The sequence below is a fragment of the Scyliorhinus canicula genome, chromosome 4 (assembly GCF_902713615.1).
Source record: "Scyliorhinus canicula chromosome 4, sScyCan1.1, whole genome shotgun sequence".
Taxonomy (NCBI): Eukaryota; Metazoa; Chordata; class Chondrichthyes; order Carcharhiniformes; family Scyliorhinidae; genus Scyliorhinus; species Scyliorhinus canicula.
The window spans coordinates 234706423-234729402 of NC_052149.1; the positions used below are offsets into that span (position 1 = coordinate 234706423).

A 22980-nucleotide genomic window follows, 5' to 3' on the forward strand; every position below is an offset into this window, starting at 1 on the left:
CGCTCTTCTTTTCTGAGGCTTCTCATGCGTACATGCTCCATGTACATACGTGTGCACTGTCCCGTTTAACTCTTGCCAATCGGGGCCCTTTTCCTCATTTAATTGGGATCCAAATGTGCTTTGAAAGCCATTCTGGACTGAAAGCAGAGATTGCAATTCAGCAATCTGCTTCCAGCAGTTTGCATTGTCTACCGAGCTCTGCCCTTGTCCCGTGGTGGAAGCATGGAGTTATCGTAGGGCTGCCTTTAAATCGCTACACTGCTTCTGCAATGCCTCTACCTGCTGTTCCATTTCTTGTCATACCAGGACTGCGCGTTGTGTGTCCTGGTAGGCCTTGTCGTATTGGGTCTGGAAGCTGCTTAAGTGCGCCAGACAAGACTGATGTGCCCTCTTGGCATCATCTACCTCTCTGTCTTTTGCTGCCAACCACCCTTTTAACTCTCTGTTCTCCTTCTCTATCTCGCTCACATCTACCTTACTCGTCCTATCTCTCTCCTCTATCTCTCTACAGAGCGTCCTAACAACCTCCCCTGTGCCTCACAATTGTGCCAGACAGGACATGATTGCCATCGGCTTGCGAGCTTTTCCCAAGCTCTTCTTGTGACTCTATCAGGTTCGCCAACCAAGTATGTCCTATACTCCCGGGACCTGTTTCTTCATTCGCGCAAAATTCGCTACAAAGGGACCATCCTTTCCCTTTGAGGTACTTTCTAATCCTTCTTCCCAAACGGGAGACTGTTGACTGGTCGCTGCGACCACAAATTCCTGTGGGTTCATAAGGAGTTCCGTTGCCTTCATTGCCATTATTCCTATCTGAGTTCTCTTTAAATTTGGAACAAGGGGTAATAAAGCGATGCTGCAAACACGGGTAGGGCTTTCGCTAATTTCTGTAATACAAACTCCCGATAGTTTTTTGCAACAAAATCTCTCAGGTTTAACATATATCCCTGTTAGTACACATGCATTAACTCACTTCCGAATTCTGGAGGATTGATCAGAACTGTTTGAAAACTTGTAGTTATTTCTGTTCCCAATAGGATTCTAATTTAAATTTTGAGTTCTCTCGGAGTACGTTGACTTGAGACTTACTTGGTTGATGCAGCTGCTAGGCAGGTCTCTCCTCGCTGAGAGTCACGGTCAAGAGTTCTTTGAGAGCTGCCAAGGGAGCACACTGAACTTGGGGCTCCACTTTATAGTCCCCAGGGGGTTCGCGCCCTTGTGGGCGGTCCCCGGACTTGGTCCCTATAATTGGACCATGTCCCAATCGTTCTAATCGATTTCTCCAATACCGGAGGAGTTCCCTGATCGTTGGGCTGCCTTTGTCCTGGCTCCAGCTGGCGCCGGGGAGTCTGTCTTGGTCCTGATTGATTCAATATTTCTAATTGTTCCTGGGGATCGCTCATTAGTAAGTAGATGGCTATTGGTTCGGTTCTGTCTATGTTCTGCAAATCTTAATACATAGGAAACATTGCACCTGCTTGTTTTTCCTGTGGCTGGCCAATTTTCCCTGTATTCTTTGCGGGCATCCATTTTGGAATCGGGACGTGGCCACCCCGGGTGGCTACACCTGTTCCCCGATTTTTAAAACCGAAGTGAACATCGCCGTCGTTAATTCCTCTGAGCAGAGACAGCCCAGAACGAGATCCCCAGAGAATACCTGGTCGGGCCTGTTAATGGTATGCCAAAGGCGGTCACTATACTTGCAGAATAGAATGCATTGACACCGCTGTTGAGGCACCACAGCATGGCATTCTGTTGGGCCGTTGGTGCAGGCCACGACTTTCGACTCATCCGCGATTCTTCACAAAATCGGGTTTTGCGATTCCAGCATTGCTGGTGAGAGAATGCCACCCATCAGCACCCAAGTGGAAAGTTTCACCCAATGAGATAGTTGAATGATTTCCGATTAATAACATTGAACAGAGTCTTCTATATCCACATAAAGAGCATGCTCTTCTAGCCCTGGCAATGTGCAACGAGATATGATGAATCAATGTCCTCATACTGAAGACAATTTGAGACAACAGTGATTATAATACGATTACATTTTACATTCACGTTGAGCGAGCGAAGGGTGGGTTCCAGACTCTTATTGTGAACTTAAAAAAGCACAATTATGAGGGCATTAATTCAAAGTTAGCTATATTAAACTGGCAAAATTAGGTTAAGGGATAGGCCAATTGCGATGCGATGGCAGACCTTGAAGGGAGCATTTGAGAATACATATATCGGATATTTTCCAATGAGAAATTTATTTTTAAGCAAAGAACTGACCACTCCTGGTTAGCCAAAGAACTTAAGGAAACTTGACGAAAAATCAAATAATCGTGGCAGGCGAGAAGATTGCACATTTTCCTTCTGCACAGCACCCCTAACCCTATTTCAGGATCAGTCAGACCAAGAATGATGCAATGGCTACGGATGCACAGGGAGACTATGTAGCATCTCTGCCGGATTATGACACATCGAGACTGCGGGGTATAGGGGAGGACATCACCTCTCGGTCGGAGGAGCGCCGGGGGAGGGAGAGGGAGCGGCTTACATTACCGCCCTTCACTGCTGGCAGATCATCCGCTGGCCGGCATTACCCATGCCAGCAATATGCTCTGTGATCACTGTGCTGCCACCTACTTTGGGGTATCCTGCGTGTGGCATCTTTGGGTGGGCCGTCTGATACCCCGCCAGCAGGTTGGCACCTGGCTGTGGGGTAGGGGTCGGTTGGGGCCACTGTTTGGCACTGACCGGTCCCATGCTTGCTGGCATGTATGCGGGCAGGGCCCGAGGATGGGGCTGGTCGAGGGGGTTGCCATCTGTTCGGACCGTAGCTGTGATATGGTCTGGGTCCTGTATGTGATCCACGGGTTGTGCCTACCTGTCTGGGGGCAGGGCGAATGGGATAAAGGGGGGAATTTTTGATGGCTGCTTGTCCTGTGGGGTGGTTTAGCTGATAGTTTCACTGCTGTGGCATCCTTTCTGGAGGGTCACTGTGCCACGCTGCTGCCGAAGGTCGCGATGCGTGTGTCCGCTGTTTGGGGTGCGCTCTGCTCTCCCCCTGCAGTGGGGCAGTGTCTCAGATGGGTGCACTGAGGTGTGCCATCACCGAGAGGGTCATTGTCTGTCATCTCGTGGATGAGTCGGCTGGGGTCTGAAGGTTCCTGGGGATTTGGCCTGGGGAGGGGAACCTTAATGTCTGGTAGCGCTCTGTACATTTACAGGACACAGTGGACAGTCAGTGGAGTTCGTCGCCAGATGACTGCCTTGCAGACGACGGCATTGGCAATGCATGGACGGTAACCCCGTCACAGGGGTGGACATCCTGAACCACAGTTCATCTCCTTGTCGCGCCCTACACCCCCGGCCCTGGCAGATGATCCCCAGACATCAGCACAACTGTCAGCCCACTGTGTTCCTTTTGGTCACTCTTCTTACCCCCTCTCGCCCTCAGCAGAAATGGCGCCTGCTTCTGTTTTTTCAATGCCACAAGTAAACCGCACTGTCGTCACTTCCGCATGGGCGGAGGAGTTTGGCGGGAGTCGGCATAAAACTGGGTCAATCCCGTTAATTATATATTTTCTCCTGTACGTTTTGCATGTTCACGCCGGCAGCGAGGCACCTGAGCTGGCGGTCGGTGAGGCGCCAGGCGACCTCGGTTTTCGGCTGACCACCGATTCTCCGGCCGGATTGCGATGCCTTTATTGCTGAACGGAGATCCCCTCACCCCCAACACACACAAACTATTCATAGGTTATTGCTGGGTGCTTCGAACGTCCAAGGCAATGAGGCAGAATATACATGGTTTTGTAGAGAGGAAATCCTGTACAACCAGTTTAGTGGAGTTATTTTGGAAGTAACATTAACGTGAATTAAGGGGAACCGGTAGTACACCTAGATTTCCAGAAATTATTTTGAATGGCGCTAAATGCGTTTAAATGCTTTGACAAAGAATCATCCAGACTCGAAACGTTCGCTCCTTTCACTCTCCAGAGGTGCTGTCAGACCTGCTGAGATTCTCCACCATTTTCTTGTTTTGCTTCTGGTTTTGGGTGATTAAATAGGTGCCACTCTCTTTGACAACGCCTTAGTTGTTCATATGTTTCTAAGAAACCTGCTTCTTCGATACTTTTATTAACCTGAAAAGGGGGCCGATTTGCTCAGTTAGCTGGTTTATGATGCAGAGCGACACCGAAAGCAATCCCCATGCCTGCTGAGAGTATCCACATCCGTGCCAATCGCCTGAAGTGTGGTGACACTCAGATTCATTCATTACCTGTGAACTCTCCCTCTCAGACCTCACGCAAAAGGCAAGAGTCGCCGATGGCACTCGCTGACGATGGCGATTTACATTCGCCTGGCTTGCATCCTTGCCAGTAATTTATTTTCACAATCTCTGCTTTCCCGGTTTCAGCAATATGCTAGAATGAAGGAAAATCCGATCTAACCTCAAGATGCTGCTCATAAAAGGACCATTTACTTCGCTGGATCATCTGAGGCACGTATCCCGGCCCCCTGTTTTGTGACTTGTGAAATTCGCACTGAGTCCATAATATCAGCCATTATAGACTACGAAACTCTTCCAGAATGAGAGCTGGCATCATATTATTTAGTATATTAAAGTATGGTTTAAGTCAAAGGAGTTGAACACGTTTATTTATTTTTAGATTATAAACATTAATAAAACAACTGATTAGCAACTCCTCTTCTGCAACAGAAGTTGAACTTTCGCTTCCAATAATTGTTATTCTGGCTTGGACGTTCAATGGGTTTCTCATAATAGAACTGTTTGAAAAGAAGAATCAAATCGAGAAAGTAAAATTGACCTAATATGTAAAATTTGGCCAAAGTGCAGATTATCCTTGTTTAGAAAAAAATGGTTTGGTCGAAAATTATGGTCGGGAGATGGACTTACTCACAATAGTTTTATGCATCGGAAGAAAAAACATCTGACACCAATATAGATGAATACGTTGTTAAGCGTGCGAATCTGAAATCGATAGGGCTATCGTAGAAATGCACAAATCAGTTTGCATGATGCATTAATACTGTGCACAATGATTGGTAGTCAGCATGCATTCCGCACCAGTAATCACCCGTGCAAAAGTAGCTTGACATTAATGTTTATGTAAGTATTATTATTCGCAAATACTATACAAGTTGCTAAAAATAAATTAATGTATACATGTTCTGTTTCTTCTTTGATAATGTGCGAAAAATGAATTGCAATACTTGCTGCACACGGTTCTTCGTTAAATAAACGCAGTGACTACATGTTTCAGATGTCACCTTATTTTTATTTAATAAATCTGTTCTTACCCAGAAAAGAATCACGCCAAACACGATGGAAGGATTACTTCGAAGTGCTCTTTGTTGTAACATCAGGCTGGTAGATGCAATGGTAGCAGCATGTGTCGTTATTTGTGTTTTCTGGGTCACGAAACAGACCACGTTTAACAGCCCACTTTTTTCAACAAGTCTTCATCTGTTGTACGTTGTAAATTCTTACAGCCATACATACTATTATGAACGTCGTATAACATATAATAATTCAATTTTCTTCAGTATATGAAGGTAGGAACCTATTTTGTAGCAGGCAGAAAAGGCAGATTATTAAATAAATTTCACGATAAACACAAATATTTCCGAAAATGTTCAGCATCTGTGGCGGTAAAATCAAAGCAAATGTTTCACCTTCCATTGAAGTGAATAGACCCATAATTAAGTTAACAGAGTGACAAGTGTTGAAACATGAGTTCAGAAATGCGCAGAATGCACTAGTTCAGCAGATACTCTATTCCAGGTTTCTTTAATGTTGGCGATTTAAATAACATGCAAATGGACACATATTTCGGCCAAAGACGATGCAATATGCTGAGAATTTACTTTTTTGAAGAGTACGAACTATTCAAGCTAACTCGCTAAGAGCAATATCAAAATTACTTCAGGAAACCAAGCATGCTGTTGTCTCACTGAAGGCACAGTATTCAGTTATAGCAACAGACGTTCTCACGCGATGTTTGTTTGTTGGTAAATTGAAAATGTACTTTATTGAATTAAAAGTACAGTGAAAATGTTGTACATTTGCAAAGACTGCTGACAATGCAAAATATAAACAGTTGTGCAAATAATTATTTTTGTGCGATAAAGATAGAAATTAATGTATTGTATAAAAACATATTTAAGGTAAAAATTGCATGAAAAATGGTGTATAAGCAGATGTATGCATTGAGATTTTTTTTACCTTAAATATGTTTCAGGTACTTTTACACAAATCAACTAATTGATTATAACGGCAGTATTGGTACGTTATCCAGAGCAGCGCATCAGAAAGAATCGTGCCCGCGACGGATGTTGCCATCATGGACCTTTGTAAGCAATTACAATACTTTTGATTATACATCATAGTTCACTTTGAAATAAAGTAGGAACCGATACAAATACATGAAGAAAATGACCTAATAACATTGACGCCTGTCTGAACATTTTCATTGCACACTTAAAAATACAAATACTTTTGAAGCTGTGTAGCTTTAAGAGTAGATGTTGCAGTTATTGGTTGGGACACTTTGTGTCGCTGTCTACCAATAAGGAGCTGAAATACTTCTCCAGATCTATCCCGCCTCTCGCAGATATACACTGTGCAGATTGGAAGGGTGAGAGTCAGACCTTCCCTGCGTTCATGTGGAGCGAACATATTCAGAAAATAAGAAGCAGAATGAATTTGCCTCTCCCAATTGAGCAGCAGCATTCAGATGGAAAGTCGTCTCTTCCATTTTGGTAATAGTAGTTATTATTAGTGATTGAAAAATTCTGCCACAGCAATGGCGAATATAGTCAACAGCCGGTCGTCTTTAATTTTTCTGCTCTGTGTATTGGGCCTGGTTTCTGGACAAATTCGCTATTCGATTCCCGAGGAGCTGGAGTATGGGGCCTTTGTTGGCAATATCGCTGAGGATTTAAGCGTAAATGTTCAGGCATTGTCAGGCCGCAATGTCCGACTGGTCTCCGACAGCAAGAAGCAATACATAGAGGTAAATCTCGAAAATGGGATTTTATTTGTTACTGAAAGAATCGACAGAGAACAACTTTGTAGACAAAGCCAGAGCTGTTCACTTTCGTTTCAGTTAGCGCTCGATAATCCTTTAGAAATGCGTCGCATTGCAGTAGAAATACTAGATATAAATGATAATGCACCTAGTTTTTCAAAGGAAGAATATGCTTCAGGGATTATTGAGCTAATTGCACCAGGAACGCTTTTGCCTCTCGAAAGCGCGCACGATCCGGACGTCGGCACAAATGCAATCAGCGCTTACCAGATCAGCCCAAACGAACACTTTGGCCTCAGAGTTCAGACACGAAAAGATGGGACTAAGAGTGTCGAGTTGCTGTTAGAAAAGCCGTTGGACCGTGAACACCAGGCAGCCTTTAACCTTGTACTGACTGCAATTGACGGCGGGATTCCACACATGTCTGGTGCAACTCGAATCGTTATAACTATTATGGACGCGAATGATAACGCACCTGTATTTGATCATGAAACATATCGGACTAATGTTGCAGAAAACATGAGCGAAGGTACGTTAGTGATAAAAGTAAATGCTGTTGATTTGGATGAAGGTACAAACGCTGAGCTAACATATTCCTTCTCGAGTCATGTTTCCCAAAATGCTCGTAAGTTGTTCAAATTGGACCCCATAACCGGAGACATCAGAGTTGAAGGCCTATTAGATTTTGAAGAATCATATATCTATGAACTTGATGTAGAAGCTGTGGATAAAGGTCCCTATCCAATGGTAGGACATGCAAAAGTTCTGGTTGGTCTAATTGACTTGAATGACAACGCCCCTGAGATTGAGGTGAGGTCATTATTCAGTGCAGTTCCGGAAGATGCGCAGTCTGGGACCATGATAGCTACAATCAGTGTAAGGGATGCAGACTCGAGTGAAAATGGGCAGGTTCAATGTGAAATTGATATAGATATACCATTTCAGGTTCAGACCTCTTTCAAGAATAACTATAAATTGGTTATAAGTGGTCATTTAGATCGGGAAACGACCCCGCTCTACAATATATCAATCATGGCCCGGGACAGAGGATCTCCACCTCTTACAACAAGCAACATTGTAATGGTGACAGTTTCTGATGTAAATGATAATGTTCCAAGATTTACACAATCCTCGTATAACGTGTTTGTGATGGAGAACAATTCACCCGGTGCTTCAATTTTTGCTGTTATCGCTTCAGATCCAGATTTGGATCAGAATGGAGAGGTTTCCTACCTTATGTTGGGAAACAATATAAAATATACATCGGCATCTCCTTATATTATGATTCACTTGACAAGTGGGGACATCAATACACTACTTTCATTTGATTATGAACTGCTGAAAAATTTCCAGATCATCGTTCAAGCTCAAGATGCCGGATCTCCCCCCTTGAGCAGCACTGCCACTGTGAATGTTATTATCTTGGATCAAAACGACAATGCTCCAATTATTGCTTCACCTTTAGCTTGGAACAGTTCCTCGGCCGTGGAGATTATGTATCATGCCATAAGCCCAGGCTATTTGATCACCAAAGTAATCGCAACTGATGCGGATTCTGGACAGAATATGCGGCTTTCCTTCCAAATTCTGGAGGCCACTGATCCCAGTCTCTTCAGTCTGGGCCGACTCTCTGGAGAAATCACAGCGGCGAGATATTTTAGGGAGCATGACTCCACCATACATCGAGTGATAATCGAGGTGACGGACAATGGGCAGCCGAGTCTCTCCAGCACAGCTACAATCTTCTTTTCAATCTTACGGAATGGTACTGAAAAGCCCTCAGTAAGAAGTCACCAACCCAGAAGTCCTGAGCAATTTTCCGATCTGAATGCTTATTTAATCATCATGTTTGGCTCAACATCCTTCATATTTCTTGCAATAATCATTTTCCTGCTGGTACTGATGTGCAAGCAGAACCGGAATTTAAGTTATTACCCCTCCACCAGTTCTTGTTGCTGCATTCGGTGGAATTCGAATTACGCTTTAAATCGGAGAGCTCTCCCCAAAGAACTTCTAAATTATTCCGGCGCCCGTCAAACGCATCCCATTTCTGACATGCATCAGTACACTGTCTGTTTAACTCCAGAATCATCGAAAAGTGATTTTTTGTTCCTAAAACCATGCGAAGCAACTTTACCTCTGAATGATTTGAATGTTCGTGGCGGTAGCGTGAGGAAATGATACATATTGACTTTTGATAGTTGATAATAATTTGCTGTTGTGGCGGAGTTGACGTATTGTGCAGTATGATTAATATTTATTTCAGCGCATGAACATTCTCTTGGATATGTATGGCTATTAATCGAAATATTTGTTTGAGTTATGTCAATATCTCGATTGTCTTCATCGCACCTAAATACCTGGCTCGGTACTTGTTGTAATTTCTGCTTGACCGAAATTCGCAAACATTTGGAATCGTCATATCCCCCACTACCTATAATTATAGTTGCTGGCGGTTCGAAACTTTATTGTTCAAACTCTACATTTACATTTTAGTTTTTAGATTCTAATTCTGGAAGCACGTTGCTTCTTTCACTAATTAGAGGGTCCTTAATTTTGTCAGTTTAACTCCTTGATCGCTTTTCTTCTTGTTGTATAGGATAAATTGAAGCGAAATGTTCAACAAATGAAACGTTATTTTTGTTTTCCTTTCGCCAAACTGCATCCTGGCCGTCTCGTCAAGTCAGTACTTCAAATAGAAAGCCGAACACACATTTCTGATCAGTTCAGCTTGCACAAATCAGCGAATGTTATTTTCAACTCTGAAAAGAGCTGATGTCGCTTAGAAACTACATGGAAGTATAAATGTATTTCAGGAGGAATTGGAAAAAAACGAGTTTAAACATATTACAATGGCACATCAGCGTTGGAAGGGAATGTCATGTATCCAAACTTGACGACAATAGATGTTTTTCTCCCTAGAGCATAGCTCGTCATGTTCACAAATACAGGAAAAGGAGTGGAGACCGTGTTAAATTAGAATTTCAGTTGAGAAAGGCAGAGTAAGTAAAATATGTTTTATTTAATAGACTTAACCATGCAATCTATTTAGCCATGGTATGCAAGAAGGATCTTCAACTTCAGTCCCAAATCCACCTCTACCCGGAAGCTTCACAATCGAATCTTCAGATCCCGAGCTACTCAGTCCTATTTTGGTCATAGCTATTGTTAATTGGCTCGTCCAGTTTCAAACTTTTGGATCTGACGTTTTTGCTGAAGGCATTTTTTCGAATCCTTTGCATGCATCCATAAATCTGACTCAATTAATTCCTTTCGTTAGTAATAGAAACTTGAACTCAAAGCGAGCAATGGAAACATGTAAGGAAATCTTCATCTGTGATGTTGAAAGTGTTATATCGAGAATTTACCGTGAGATAACAAAGTAGGCTCCCGATGGACGATCAGAATATTCGTATTTTGAAGCTTCTGGAATGTGTTTGATGGAAAAGAGGCACAGCAACTCATGCGCGTTTGGATAATGGAAGCATCGACAACATATAGTGGAGAGTCACCAAATTTCGAATCATCAACTCTAAATATTAGCAGCACACATAGAACACTCGAATTACATTTATCTCTCAAGTAAAAATACAGTTGCCTAACAATCTATTACTTGCGTGGTGCAAATATGAAAATCGATTGCAAACATTTTTTTTATATATAGCGGGATGCACGCAAGCTCTTTCAATTATGTGGAATTTAATATGATTTTTAATTGTGTTGAGCCTTTTTTATGACCATTTTGCAAGCAGGAACATGTACCAGCATGGGCAGTAAAGGATTGTCTGCTCCATTGAACCACTACTGTCCAGTCATCACCTTACCAGGCATTATTGGCTCACCACTGTTCCCTCAGGTCGTCGGGCATGCAATCTCGTGGGAGAGGAGTATCATCAAGTAAAAATGAAATAGCTCGGTGATTCCATTTTGAGGAAAGTAACCTCTAAACCTGTCAGGCCAGTTCAGGACATCACAGTAATCACGAGGCGTATTTACTTTTTCCTTGTTTCACATTCGAATCTTCGAGAAAGGCCTGCATTTAATGACCTACTATTGTTTCTTTGGCGGGTCTTCTTCAGCAGCTGGGCACAGTGTGGTGAAGCTGATCCGTGCATGAATTATTTATAGTGATTTAATAAGACAGAATGGTGTATGAGTTTTTCATTACCAGAAAATAATTTGTGAATATAGTTGTATCTATATATATAAATAGATATAGAACTTACCACTTTAAATGAAAATAATAAACAGATGCAAGATATTAACACATTAAAACCAGGAATTATTCTCGTGCCATTCCTTGGATTTTTGTGGTCCTTCATATCATACTGGGTTTGAGGGAAACTGCAATTTATTTTATTCGTTCATGGGATGTGGACGCTGCTGGCTGGGCCAACGTTTGTTATCCATCCCTAATTTTCATTTCAGTTTTCATTTCTAATTGCCCCTTGAACTGAATGTCCCACTCGACCATTTCAGAGGGGCAGTTAAGAGTCAATCATATTGCATGGAAGACTGATCAAGACAGTATGAGCCCATTGGATCCAGGGCGATTTGACAAAATGGACCTAAAATTGGTTTAGTAGCAGGTGACAGAGGATGTTGTCCAAAAGTTGTTTTGTGATTGGAAGCATGTGGCCAGTTGGGTACCGCTGGGATCGATGCCTTGCTTTTCATTGTGTACGCTAATGGTTTAGACGGAAATATGGTTGGTACAATCAGTATGTTTGTGATGACACACAAATTGGAGCTAATTAGCGAGGAGGAAAGCATTAGATTAGAGGGCGATATTGGCGGGCTGGTCAGATTGTCAGAACAGTGGCAAATGGCATTTAACCCTGTACAGTGTGAGATGATGCATTTTGGAAGGACTAAGAAGACATGTTAAAACACAATGAACGGTCGGGCCCTCAGAGGCACAGAGGACCAGAGTGACCTGAGGGTGGATATTCATACGTCGTACAAGGCAGCAGAACAGGTAGATAAGATGGCTAAGAAGGCATCTGGAATACTTGTCTTTATTGGTCAAGGTAAACAATGGAAAGCAGGGATGTTATGATGGAGATGTATGAGACGGGCCTGAAGCCGCAGCTGGAGTAATGTGCGCAGTCTGGTCGCCACACTCGAGGAAGTATGTGATTTGACTAGAAAGGATTCAGAGGGGATTCATCAGGATGTTTCCTGCGCTGCAGCTTATCAGCTGTGAAGTGAGGTTTGTGTTGTTCTCCGTAGAGCAGGGAAGGCAGAGTGGGGACCTGACTTAGGCGTACAAAGATATGAACAACATTGATACGGTAGATCAGAATAAACTTATTTGAGTAACCAATAACCAGGCAACGAAGATTTAACCTAATGGACAGGACACTTGAGAGGGAGTTGAGAAAAAACCTTTTCACCCAGAATGTGCTGAGAATCTGCAACTACACCGATTCAAAGGATGGTGGAGGCGGGACCCGGGAATATTTAATAAACATTTATATGAATATTTGAAACATTATAGAATAGAAAGTTGCGGACCAAGTGCGAGAAAATGTGATTAGAATGGATTGGCACTTGATGGCCGGCACATACATGATGGGATGAAGGGCCTCTCTGTGTGCTATAAAACGCTACGGTTGCATGGGTCCTGTGTCACATGTCGGTGAAACCAGGTAACGACAGAATAAGTCCTCCCATGGTTTCAGGGCCATTAGAATTTAAATTCCAGATTTTTGTTCGATTCAAATTTCACCATCCGTGGTTGAATTCGTACACAATTCCTCAAAGGTAGTCACTGGATGTTGTTGTCTCCACTGTACCCCCGCATCCGCAAAGGAAACCGAGGTGAGTCCAAAAAAGGTCGTCAACAATGTCACCATTGGTCTTTATATTTTCTGATTGTTCACTGTCCCTTCTTATTTCTCTCTCAGCCACGGCCTGCAGAACTAAGGACTCATTTGGTGTGATGTTCCAGTAAACGGCCTTCACAACCGCGCTTCCCAATTGCAAGATACTACAGTTGTCGACGAAATGCTAGTGTTACTAAATCGTATCCAGATTCGTTTAGATTCCCATTTTGCCCAGAAAGCTTTTAACACTAAGCACATATATCTTGGCTGGCTGCTCTACAAAATATCTGCACATGTTTTCTGACACAAATGCGAATGTTTCTTCCATTGCTTTTTAAAATTCTAAATATTTAAAGATTGTGGATTGAAGTCAGAATAGACATACACAGATTTTGAAAAAAAGGTTAGAGCGTAGGAACGAAAACGACCACAATCTAAGACTGCTATCATTAACGTTTTCTGGATTTACTCCTCTGTCTCGTTTACATTCTAACATTTTTTCAATAAGCGGAGATGGACAGTTAAAATTTTAGCTGAAGAACAATCTTTATTATTGTGACATGTAGCTTACATTAACACTGCAATGAAGTTACTGTGAAAATCCCCTCGTTGCCAGACCCCGGCGCCTGTTCGGGTACACAGGGAGAATTGAAAATGTCCTAATTACCGAACAGCACGTCTTCCGGGACTTGTGGGAGGAAACTCACGCAGACACGGAGTAAATGTGCAGACACAGACAGTGACTCAAGCCGGGAAACGAACCTGGTGCTGTGAAGCAACAGTGCTAACTACTGTGCTGCCGTGCCGCCCACAAATTAACTTTCATTCCTTACTCTCTTTCAATAAAGTGCTTCGCCTTATGACATACATATGTCCATCAGATGTGCGATGGTGAGAGTGGATTCAGTAGTAAATGGAACAGACATGCGATTCTCTGGCCATAAAAGAGACGGCAGGGCGGTGTGTTGCCTCCCTGCTGCCCGGAACAAGCAGCAGCTTGGGGGCATTCTGAAGGGGGAGGGCGAAGAGGCAATGATCGTGGTATATTACGGAACCAACCACATGTTCACCATAGGTGAATATGCTTTGAGGTTCGACAAGCAGAATTTACGGAGTTAGGATATTAATTGAAAGGTGAGGTGTCAGGGGCATTAAATCTCAGGATTGTTGCAAGTGCGGTGTGCGGAGAGTAAAATAACAGCATATATCCTCGACATTTTGTAGAGGGGGGGGGGGGATTCAGATTCCTGTGAGATTGGGAACGGTTCTGGGAAGGTTTTTGTAAAAAATAATTTACGGGATGTGGATGCCACTGGTTAAACTTTTTTTTTTTTTTTTTTTTTGAGAAATACAGCACAGAACAGGCCCTTCGGCCCACGATGTTGCGCCGAACTTTTGTCCTAGGTTAATCATAGAATTTTGGACAATTTGTCATGGCCAATCCACCCAACCTGCACATCTTTGGACTGTGGGAGGAAACCGGAGTACCCGGAGGAAACCCACGCAGTCACGGGGAGGATGTGTAGACTCCACACAGACAGTGACCCATGTCAAAATCGAACTTGGGACCCTGGAGCTGTGAAGCAATTGTGCTATCCACAATGCTACCGTGCTGCCCTTAAGACGTTAACCTACACTCCCTTATTCTACCCTAATCCAAGTACCTATCCAATAGCCGTTTGAAGGTCCATAAATTTTCCGACTCAACTACTACCACAGGCAGTGCATTCCATGCCCCCACTACTCTCTGGGTAAAGAACCTACCTCTGACATCCCCTCTATATCTTCCACCATTTATCTTAAATTTATGTCCCCTTGTAATGGTGTGTTCCACCCGGGGAAAAAGTCTCTGACTATCTACTCTATCTATTCCCCTGATCATCTTATAAACCTCTATCAAGTCGCCCCTCATCCTTCTCCGTTCCAATGAGAAAAGGCCCAGCACCCTCAATCTTTCCTCGTATGACCTACTCTCCATTCCAGGCAACATCCTGGTAAATCTCCTTTGCACCTTTTCCAAAGCTTCCACATCCTTCCTAAAATGAGGTGACCAGAACTGCACACAGTACTCCAAATGTGGCCTGACCAAGGTTTTGTACAGCTGCATCATCACCTCACGGCTCTTAAATTCAATCCCTCTGCTAATGAACGCTAGCACACCATAGGCCTTCTTCACAGCTCTATCCACTTGAGTGGCAACTTTCAAAGAACAATGAACATAGACCCCAAGATCTCTCTGCTCCTCCACATTGCCAAGAACCCTACCATTAACCCTGTATTCCGCATTCAGATTTGTCCTTCCAAAATGGACAACCTCACACTTGTCAGGGTTAAACTCCATCTGCCACTTCTCAGCCCAGCTCTGCATTCTATCTATGTCTCTTTGAAGCCGACAACAGCCCTCCTCACTATCCACAACTCCACCAATCTTCGTATCATCTGCAAATTTACTGACCCACCCTTCAACTCCCTCATCCAAGTCGTTAATGAAAATCACAAACAGCAGAGGACCCAGAACTGATCCCTGCGGTACGCCACTGATAACTGGGCTCCAGGCTGAATATTTGCCATCCACCACAACTCTCTGTCTTCTATCGGTTAGCCAGTTTGTTATCCAACTGGCCAAATTTCCCACTATCCCATGCCTCCTTACTTTCTGCATAAGCCTACCATGGGGAACCTTATCAAATGCCTTACTAAAATCCATGTACACTACATCCACTGCTTTACCTTCATCCACATGCTTGGTCACCTCTTCAAAGAATTCAATAAGACTTGTAAGGCAAGACCTACCCCTCACAAATCCGTGCTGACTATCCCTAATCAAGCAATGCCTTTCCAGATGCTCAGAAATCCTATCCCTCAGTACCCTTTCCATTACTTTGCCTACCACCGAAGTAAGACTAACTGGCCTGTAATTCCCAGGGTTATCCCTATTCCCTTTTTTGAACAGGGGCACGACATTCGCCACTCTCCAATCCTCTGGTACCACCCCTGTTGACAGCGAGGACGAAAAGATCATTGCCAACGGCTCTGCAATTTCATTTCTTGCTTCCCATAGAATCCTTGGATATATCCCGTCAGGCCCGGGGGACTTGTCTATCCTCAAGTTTTTCAAAACGCGCAACACATCTTCCTTCCTGACAAGTATCTCCTCAAGCTTATCAGTCTGCTTCACGCTATCCTCTCCAACAATATGGCCCCTCTCATTTGTAAATACTGAAGAAAAATACTTGTTCAAGACCTCTCCTATCTCTTCAGACTCAATACACAATCTCCCGCTACTGTCCTTAATCGGACCTACTCTCACTCTAGTCATTCTCATATTTCTCACGTATGTGTAAAAGGCCTTGGGGTTTTCCTTGATCCTACCCGCCAAAGATTTTTCATGCCCTCTCTTAGCTCTCCTAATTTATTCCTATTCCTATTTTCTCTTCAGGAGGTGCTGGTGAGTTGCCTTCTTGAACCGCTGCAGTACTTAAAGTGTAGCTACACCCACAGTGCTATGAGGGAGGGTATTCCAGGACTTTGACCAGCGACAGTGATGGAACAGCGATATATTTCCAAGTGTGGGTGGTGAGTAACTTGGAGGGGAACCTCCAGGTGGTGGGGTTCCTAGGCAACCACCACTCCTGTCCTTCCAGGTGGTTGAGGTCGTGGGTTTGGTAGGTACTGCCGAAGGAAGCTTGGCCAGTTCCAGCAGTGCATCTTGTAGACGGTACTTATGGCTGCAGTGGTGGAGGGATGGAATGTCTGAGGAACCCCTGCAGTGAGGTCCTGAAGCTGGGCTGATTGGACTCCAACCGCCACAACCATATCCCTTTCTGCCAAGTATGACTCCAACCAGTGGAAGTTTTTCCTCCTGATTCTCACTCACTCCAATTTTGCTCAGGCTCCTTGATGCCTTGCTCAGTCAAATGATGCCTTGCTGTCAAAGGCATTCACTTTCACCTCACCTCTGGCATTCAGCTCTTTTGTCCATGTTTGAACTAAGGCTTTAATCAGTTCAAGAGCTCAGTGACCCTGGTGGAACCTAAACTGAGCGTCCATGAGCAGTGTACTGCTGAGTAAATGCCACTTGATAGCACTGTTGATGATTCCTTCAATTGCTTTTCTGGTGATAGAGAGCAGACTGTTCGGGCAGTACTTGACAGGGATTGCTGTTTACTCTTTCCTGTGCACAGACCAGACCTGAACAATGTTCCACATTGCCGGGCAGATGCCACTGTTAACATTGCACTGGGACAACTTGGCTAGAGGTGACTCAAGGTCTTACGCACAAGTCTCCACTGTGATTATATAAATATTGGTAGGGCTCATACACTTTGCAGTATCCAGTGCCTTCAGTTGTTTATTGATATCACGTGGAGTAAATAGTATGGGCTGACGCCTGATAACGGTGATGCTGGGGACCTACGGGGGAGACCAAGATGGATCGTCCACTTGCCACTTCTGGCTGAAGATTGTTGCTAATGTGTCAGCCTTGCCTTTTGCACAAATGTGCTGGGCTCCTCCATCATTGAGAAGGAGGATAGTTGTGGAGCCTCCTCCTCCGATGATTTGCTGAATTTTCTACCACCATTCATGATTGGAATTGGCAGGACTGCAGATCTGAGATTTGGTGCGTTTGTTATAGAATCACTTAGCGCAATCTATTAGCTGATGCTTATGCTGTTTCCAAACAAGTAATGCTATGTTGTAGACTAGCAGATCGTTTTCACATTTTCGGTGTGCTGGTGTTGCTCCTGGCATGCTCTCCTGCACGCTTCATTGAACCAGGGTTGATCCCTTGACATGGTGGTGATAGTAGAGTGGAGGATATGCCAGACCATGAAGTTGCAGCGAGGCTGAGTGGAAGTTTACTGCTCCGAATGACCCATAGCGCCTCACAGATGACCAGTCTTGAGTTGCTACGTCTGTTTGAAGCCTATCCAATTTAGCACGGTGATAGAAAACAAGGAAAGAAAGAAAGAAATTTGCTTATTGTCACAAGTAGGCTTCAAATTAAGTTACTGTTAAAAGCCCCGAGTCGCCACATTCCGGCACCTGTTTGGGGAGGCTGATATGGGAATTGAACCGTGCTGCTGGCCTGCCGTGGTCTGCATTTTAAAGACAGCGATTTAGCCCTGTGCTAACCCAGCCACTGAAAGGAAAATCGGTTATTATCACGAGTAGGCTTCAGTGAAGTTACAGTGAAAAGCCCCTAGTCGCCACATTCCATCGCCTATTTGGGTAGCCTGGTACGGGAATTGAATCGTGCTGCTGGCCTGCCTTGGACTTATTTAAAAGCCAGCGAGTTAGCCCAGTGTGCTAAACCATGATAGTGTCACTCAGTAAGGTAGAGGGGATCATCAATGTAACAAAGTGACTTTGTCTTGACAAGGACTGCGCAGTGGTCGCTTTTACAGATGTTGTAATGGACAGATGCATCTACAGCAAGCAGATTGATTAGGATGACGTCAAGTATGCTTTTCCCTCTTTTTGGTTCTCTCACCACCTGCTGTGTCCTTTAGGGCAGGACCAGATCGTTCTTTGGTGGTACTGCCCACCCACTCTTGATGATGAACATTGAAGTCCCCCACCCAGAGTATATTCTGCCCCCTTGTCACCCTCAGTGTTTCCTCCAAGTAGTGTTCAACATGGAGGACTACTAATTCATCAGCTGATGCTGGCTGGCCCGAGGTAATCCAAAGGAGGCTTCCTTGCCCATGTTTATCCCAAAGCCATGAGACTTCACGGGGTCTTGAGTCGATGTTTAGGACTCCCAGGACTACTGCATCCCGACTGCATACCACGGTGCCTCCACCTCTGCTAGATCTGTCTTGCAGAACATATACAGGAATAGTGATAGTGGTGTCTGGGACATTGTAAATTATTATTCTGTGAATATCACGACGTCAGTCTGCTGCATGACTAGTTTGAGACAACTTTCCCAACGTTGCACAAGCTCCCAGATGTTAGTAAGGTGGATCTTGGACTTCCGGTGACGGGTATGTGCTGAGCGAGCGCACTAATTGTGGCGCTTCTCCTGAGGAACTGGATTTAGGCACTTTAAATTCAAAATAGCCAGTTAAAATCGGCTCACCCTCGTCCAACAACAGTAAGACGAGTAATGCCAAGCAGCAGCAGCTCCAGTGGACGGAAAGAAGGAATTGGAACAAAATCCTGGAGAAGTAAAACGAGGAGGTAGAAATCACGCGAGGAGATGGAACTCCGGCCACACCCAACCGAGAGCGATCACCAGGCCACACACCGTTCTTCCCCTCCCGGCCAACGGATGGAGGGAATTCCTTACGGAGGAACTCCAGGAACTGAAGGTGGCCATTAAAATCGATGTGAGGGAATTGGTTAAGTTGGCAGTAGCAGCGGCACTGCTCACCATGCAGGCATTCATGTAGAAGTCAAGAGGGTTGGAAAAGGCCTCAATGGACAAGAGCGACAGGAGTGCTGCACTGGAAACCGAGATTGCAAGGTTGGTGGCAACTCAAGGAATGCTAAGGGGCAAGGTTGAAGATCAGGAGTACCAATCGCTGCACCAGAACCTACGAGTAGTGATCCTACCGGAGGGAACAGTGGGAAGGAACCCCACCGAATATATGGCCCAGATGATGGAAAACCTGGTGGGAAGGGGAAGGTTCTCCAATCCTCCAGAAACAGTCAGTGCCCACAGGTCAAAGCCTATCGGCGGGGGACAACCAAGGGACATAATTATAATATTTCACCTGTACCAAGACTGGGAAAGAATCCTGAACTGGGCCGTCACACAGGTCCAGCAACTTGGAGGGACATCAAATCAGGATTAATCAGGTCATTGGAGCAGACCTGGCCAAGCGCTGGGCGGAATTCATCTGAACCAAAGCAGCCCTTTACAAAAATAGGGTGACATTCGGAATGCTGGACACAGCTAAGCTCTGGATCACCTTCCAGGATTGAGAACACTACTTCATGAGACCTGTAGACGGGGACGAATTCGTCCATAAACATGGGCTGGGAAGGCCGCATCAGAGCCAGCAATTAAGTGGACACTCTGTCAGATTGGGACAGTGAAACACTATTTGTGGAGGACTGCTTCACCTCGGTTTGATCCTGAAAGCTAAAGTTCATAAAGCAGGAGTAGAGGGCAATAGGCTGCTTCGAAGGGCGAAGAAGAGGAACGGGACAGACATGTGGCCATTGAAGGGAGGTTTAGGCCGACCACAGGAGTGGGGCCACCACAGTAGCGTGAAACATAGTATCAGGAGGTATGAGAGATTGGTGGTCCGTGGCGCAGCTCCTGTCGGGGAGAGTGTGCCTGGTGACGCGGCGGGTGGGCGGTGAACACAACCAACGCAGTAAGAGGGGTGAGGATGGGAAATGGGGAAGATGACAACACTTGAGCTAAAGGGGTCAAAGAGGGGGAGATCGGTGGAGGAAAAAACAAGCCACAAGCACTGCCGCCTCACAGCCCCGGGGAAGAGGGTAAAATTCCAGCCTCGGGTGACGGTTTATGTGGAGTTTGCATGTTCTCCCCCTGTCTGCGTGGGTTTCCTCCAGGTGCTCTAGTTTGCTACCGTAGTTCAAAGTTGTGCAGGTTAGATAGATTGACCATGTTAGATTGCCCCTTACTGTCAAAAGGGTTAGGTGGGGTTATAGGATAGGGTGGTGGTGTGGGTCTGCGTTGAGTTCACTTGCCAGGGACGGTGCAAATTCGATAGGTCGAATGGCCTCCTTCTGCACTGTAGGGATTCTATGATTCTATGATCAATGATTCTTTGAACTATGATTCTATGAAGGAGGTTAGGGCTCTAAGCTGGCTACGATGGATCACAAATGGCAACGAGGAACACAAAGGCACCGTGAACAGCCACATTGGAGGGCCCCCAATCAAAATGAAGCCCCGGAGTGCAAGGGATCACCCACATGGCCGTACACATAGTTGACAGCCATTTTGCGTGGCCCCTGAACAACGTGATACCACGGAGCTTAGTGCTCGGACTCATGGGGGGTGTACGGTGCCTACGGCCATCTTGGATGACCCGCGAACAAAGGAAAACCCCAGAGTGCAGGGCCGCATCCACAAGGTTAGTATGGTTTATCCGCAGAAAGTTGGGTACCGAAACCAACCCCCCCCCCCCCCCCCATTGGAATAGTCACCGAGAAATTCAGGGAACTTAACAGCCCAGTGAAAAGATCCAGAGTCTTCGCCCATGGAAAAGTATTAACGCTGACATAATCTTCCAATAAGAAACACACGGAAGGAAGTAGGACCGAATCCGTGTAAGAAAGGGCTGGCTGAGACAGACGTACCATTCATTCTACGGGACAAGAGCAAGAATTTGACCATATTGCTCTGTAAGAGGAAAGTGATTACAGCGACGAGCACGGTTATGGATCCTGGGGTTGTTACGTCATGGACGGCAGAGTCCCGGAAGGAGAACCAGTGGACCTTGTTAACGTATACACTCCTAACTTGGACGAGACAGAATTCATAACGAAACCCCGACAAATTCACACACTGACTAATCATTGGGGAAATCGTTGCTTCCTGGCGTAGGAAGAATGGAATACTCTGCAATTGTGATCTTCGCCCTTGATCATCACCACATGTGTGTGAGGTTTGAGACAGGTCGGGCCTTACCTGCCCATGGGGGTTGGATACGTTCCTCCTCGCCGATAAGTCATTTTGCGAAGTAATATCACAGACCATAGGTGGGTACATCACCAATAACCAAAACGGGAAGATCTCACCTTTCATATCTTGGGAGGCACTGAAAGCAGTGATCGGAGGAGAGATCATTTCTTGCAAAGTACTCATAGAGAGGAAGAAAGGGCAGCTGGGCAATGACTGGTCGACTCCATACTGTAGGTAGACTGGTCGTATTTAGGGGCCCCGATTGTGGAGCTTCTGTCCAAGAGGGAAAAGCTTCAAATGGTCTTTGACTTGAAATGAAAAAATGAAAATGAAAATCGCTAATTGTCACGAGTAGGCTTCAATGAAGTTACTGTGAAAAGCCCCTAGTCGCCACATTCCGGCGCCTGTCCGGGGAGGCTGGTACTGGAATCGATCCGTGCTGCTGGCCTGCTTGGTCTGCTTTAAAAGCCAGCGATTTAGCCCAGTGAGCTAAACTTTGCTCTCCACATTGAAACTAGAGCACCAACTCCACCATACATGCGGTCCTTCTATGAACATGGAGAGAATGCCAACTGCCTGCTGGCTCACCAGCCAAGATAGCAGCAGCCACGAGCTAAGTAGTGCAGCTTTGGATAAAAATGGCAGACTGGTAGCCGAACCGGAAAAAGTCAACGAAACATTCGAGGCTTTCTACTGGCGTCTATACATGTGTGAGTCCCTCGTGTGGACTCGAGGATCGAGCAGTTCCTCGACGTACTGGAATTGCCAGTTGTGGAGGAAGATAGGAGGTGAGGTCTTGAAGGCATCATTAGAACTGGGGGAAGTCATGGAGAGTATCAGCTCTATGCAGGCGGGGAAGACGCTGGATCCAGATTGATTGCCAGCAGACCCCTATAAAACATTCGAGCCAGCACTCGCCCCCCACTTACGGGTGATATTCACAAACTCACTAGTAAGGGGATACGTGCCACCAACACTCTTACAAAGCCTCAATATCCCTGATACCCAAGAAAGGCAAAGATCCGTCTGAATGAAAGTCCTGCGGACACATCTCTCTGCTCAATGTAGATGTGAAAACTCTAGCAAGATTCCTGGCTGGAGGCTGGAGAACTGCATACCAGAGGTGGTCGCAGAGGACCAAACGGGTTTTGCCAAGGGCAGTCCCCGGAAGTCGAACACAAGCCCCTGTTGAACGTGAACACCAGAATTGATTGTCTCACTGGACCAAGAAAAGGCCATCGACAGAGTCGAGTGGAAGTGTCTCACAGAGGTACTGGAGCGGTTCGGGCTTGGATCATACTCACATTTATGTGAAACGTCTGTAAAAGTTTCCCATGTCGAGCATGTGGACTGACAGAACCAGCTTTGAATACTTCCAGGTGTACAGAGGCTCAATGCAGGGATGCCGGCTGTCCCCGTTGCTGTTTGTCCTTGCAATGGAGCCTTCTTGGGCTACAAACAAAACTTGAGCAAATTCAAACCTTCCAGATGAACCAACAAG

General features: G+C 45.2%; 1 protein-coding gene across 1 annotated transcript in view; it reads left to right on the plus strand.

Annotated features, from left to right (window-relative positions):
• Positions 1-6601: 6601 nt before the first annotated feature.
• Positions 6602-22980, plus strand: part of LOC119964288 (protocadherin Fat 4-like) — a 93003-nt gene continuing 76624 nt past the window's right edge. Inside the window, exons 1-2 of the mRNA XM_038793564.1 lie at positions 6602-9218; positions 9963-10042. Of these exons, the coding sequence (XP_038649492.1) occupies positions 6816-9218; positions 9963-10042 (2483 nt within the window). The 5' untranslated portion in view covers positions 6602-6815. The remainder of the gene's footprint in view (positions 9219-9962; positions 10043-22980) is intronic.